General features: G+C 53.1%; 1 protein-coding gene across 1 annotated transcript in view; it reads left to right on the top strand.

The window, feature by feature from the left end:
• The window catches only part of LOC311329222 (fibrillin-2-like), a gene marked incomplete at both ends in the record, with an annotated part of 16,976 nt that overhangs the window by 10,627 nt on the left and 3,849 nt on the right, over nt 1-2,500 (top strand). Inside the window, one exon of the mRNA XM_084463094.1 lies at nt 1,330-1,527. Within this exon, the coding sequence (XP_084319220.1) occupies nt 1,330-1,527 (198 nt within the window). The remainder of the gene's footprint in view (nt 1-1,329; nt 1,528-2,500) is intronic.

Here is a 2,500-nt window from a genome sequence, read left to right as displayed (position 1 = left end):
GTTCAGAACCAGGGTTCTACAGATTAAAGGGGTAGTTCAGAACCAGGGTTCTGCAGGTTAAAGAGGTAGTTTAGAACCAGGGTTCTACAGATTAAATGGGTAGTTCAGAACCAGGGTTCTACAGATTAAGGGGGTAGTTCAGAACCAGGGTTCTACAGATTAAGGGGGTAGTTCAGAACCAGGGTTCTGCAGGTTAAAGAGGAAGTTCAGAACCAGGGTTCTACAGATTAAGGGGGTAGTTCAGAACCAGAGTTCTACAGATTAAGGGGGTAGTTCAGAACCAGGGTTCTACAGATTAAAGGGGTAGTTCAGAACCAGGGTTCTGCAGGTTAAAGAGGTAGTTCAGAACCAGGGTTCTACAGATTAAATGGGTAGTTCAGAACCAGAGTTCTACAGATTAAGGGGGTAGTTCAGAACCAGAGTTCTACAGAATAAAGGGGTAGTTCGGAAGCAGGGTTCTGCAGGTTAAGGGTTCGGCCGAGGGGCCGGGACCTGGTCTAGACAGAGACTGGCTCCTGGAGCGAGAGGAGGAGGAGAGAGTTGGGTTCCACCTCAGGACTGCTAAAGCACTTAGAGCAGCATAGCCTACATACCATAGACAGAGAGCGAGAGAGAGAGGGAGAGAGAGAGAGAGGGAGGGAGGGAGGGAGGGAAAGCAGGAGAGAGAGATGGAGAGGGAGGGAGTAAGAGAGAGAGATGACCCAGTTCTGTTTCACACAGGGGTTCTGTCAGAGACAGAGGGGCCCGTAGAGGCTGGGGCGCACGTGACGGTCCGGGTCGGGCCCCGGTCCACACGGGAAACGCACAATGTCTCGTTTGTTTGAAACGACCGTGATGTTGGAACGGGACTCCCTCTTTCCTTGTACTGTCTGTTGTCTGCTGTGAAATGTGGAAATGATTTTTGCATTTGGACCGTGTCCAGAGTAGACCATTGAGGGAGATGTGTCTCTCTCTCTCTCTCTCTCTCTCTCTCTCTCTCTCTCTCTCTCCCTTTCTCTTATTCTCTCTCTTTTTCCCTCTCTCTATTGCTCTTTCAATCCTTTGCTCTTGATATGGATCTGTGTTTAGGGTCTTTCTAGAGTCTAAGGTGTGTGAGGTGTAGAGAGTGGAGGACATCGAGGGATGGAGGGAGGGAGGGATGGAAGGTAGGAGAGAGGGATGGAGGGAGGGAGGGAGGGATAGAGGGAGGGATGGAAGGATAGACCAAGAAATATGGTCTACGTGTTGTAAATGAGAGTCTGTCATTACTGCGGTATTCGCATGTTGGTGTGTGTGTGTGTGTGTGTGTGCCAGTGCTGACGTATGTGTGTGTGTGTGTTCCCTCGCCAGACTACAGGACGGGGCCGTGCTTTGCGTCGGTGAGCAACCAGATGTGCCAGGGCCAGCTGACGGGCATCGTGTGCACCAAGACGCTGTGCTGCGCCACGGTGGGCCGGGCGTGGGGGCACCCCTGTGAGATGTGCCCCGCCCAGCCACACCCCTGCAGGCGAGGGTTCATACCCAACCACCGCACGGGCGCCTGCCAAGGTAGGCCTCGGTTAACTCTCATTCACGCACACACACACACACACACACACACACACACGCATACACACACACGCAAACACACACGCACATGCACACACTCACCTACACGCACACACACACACTCACACACGCATACACACACTCGCACACACACACATGCATGCACACACACTCACACACACACATACAATCACTCACTCTTTAATTTTTTCTTCCTGGACGCTCTACCCCCCCCCCCCCCCTCACACCTCCGCCCCCCCCCCCCCCCCCGTCCTCCATACCCATCCAGAGGATTAGCTCTAATTGGGTTAAATTGGATGGGGTGGCAGTGCGCCCCCCTGGGTAAGGAATGCCTGCAGACACCCACTGCAGCTTGGCTGTCAGAGTCTCTATCATGGGTCAGCGGCAGTGCCTCGTGTGTGAGCTCCTTCCCGCTAACCCAGTCTACCAGCAGGATGGTCTTATAGAGTCCCTCTGTCTCTCTCTCTCTCTCTCTCTCTCTCTCTCTCTCTGTCTCTGTCTCACTCTGTGTGTGTGTCTCTCTCTCTTTGTCTCTCTCTCTCTGATTCTCGCTCTGTCTCTCTCTCTCTCTGTTTCTATCCTTCTCTTTACCTGTCTTCTCCCCCCCAAGACAAGGACAAGGACGGAGATAAACAGGCCTGACTTCCTGGCGCGTGTGTGTGTGTGTGTGTGTGCGTGTGCATGCGCAGTAGAGAACGGCGCGCAAACGAGACCTGAAAGCTCAGTTTTACCCGTCCCCACGAATCCACTTAAACCAGAGTTTTTACAGACCTCAAAAAGATCAGCTTTCAGTGACCTAAACCTCTATGTTCGTGTGACGGGAGGCGAAAACACAGAGAGAAAAGTCTGTTTTCATAAATGTGGGCGGGGCCTGACGCACCACTCTGTTGTCCTGTCCTGTCCTGTCCTGTCCTGTCCTGTCCTGTCCTGTCCTGTCCTGTCCCGTCCCTGC

Source organism: Borostomias antarcticus (genome assembly GCF_949987555.1).
Source record: "Borostomias antarcticus genome assembly, contig: scaffold_639, whole genome shotgun sequence".
NCBI lineage: Eukaryota > Metazoa > Chordata > Actinopteri > Stomiiformes > Stomiidae > Borostomias > Borostomias antarcticus.
This window is presented reverse-complemented; position numbering and strand designations above follow the sequence as displayed.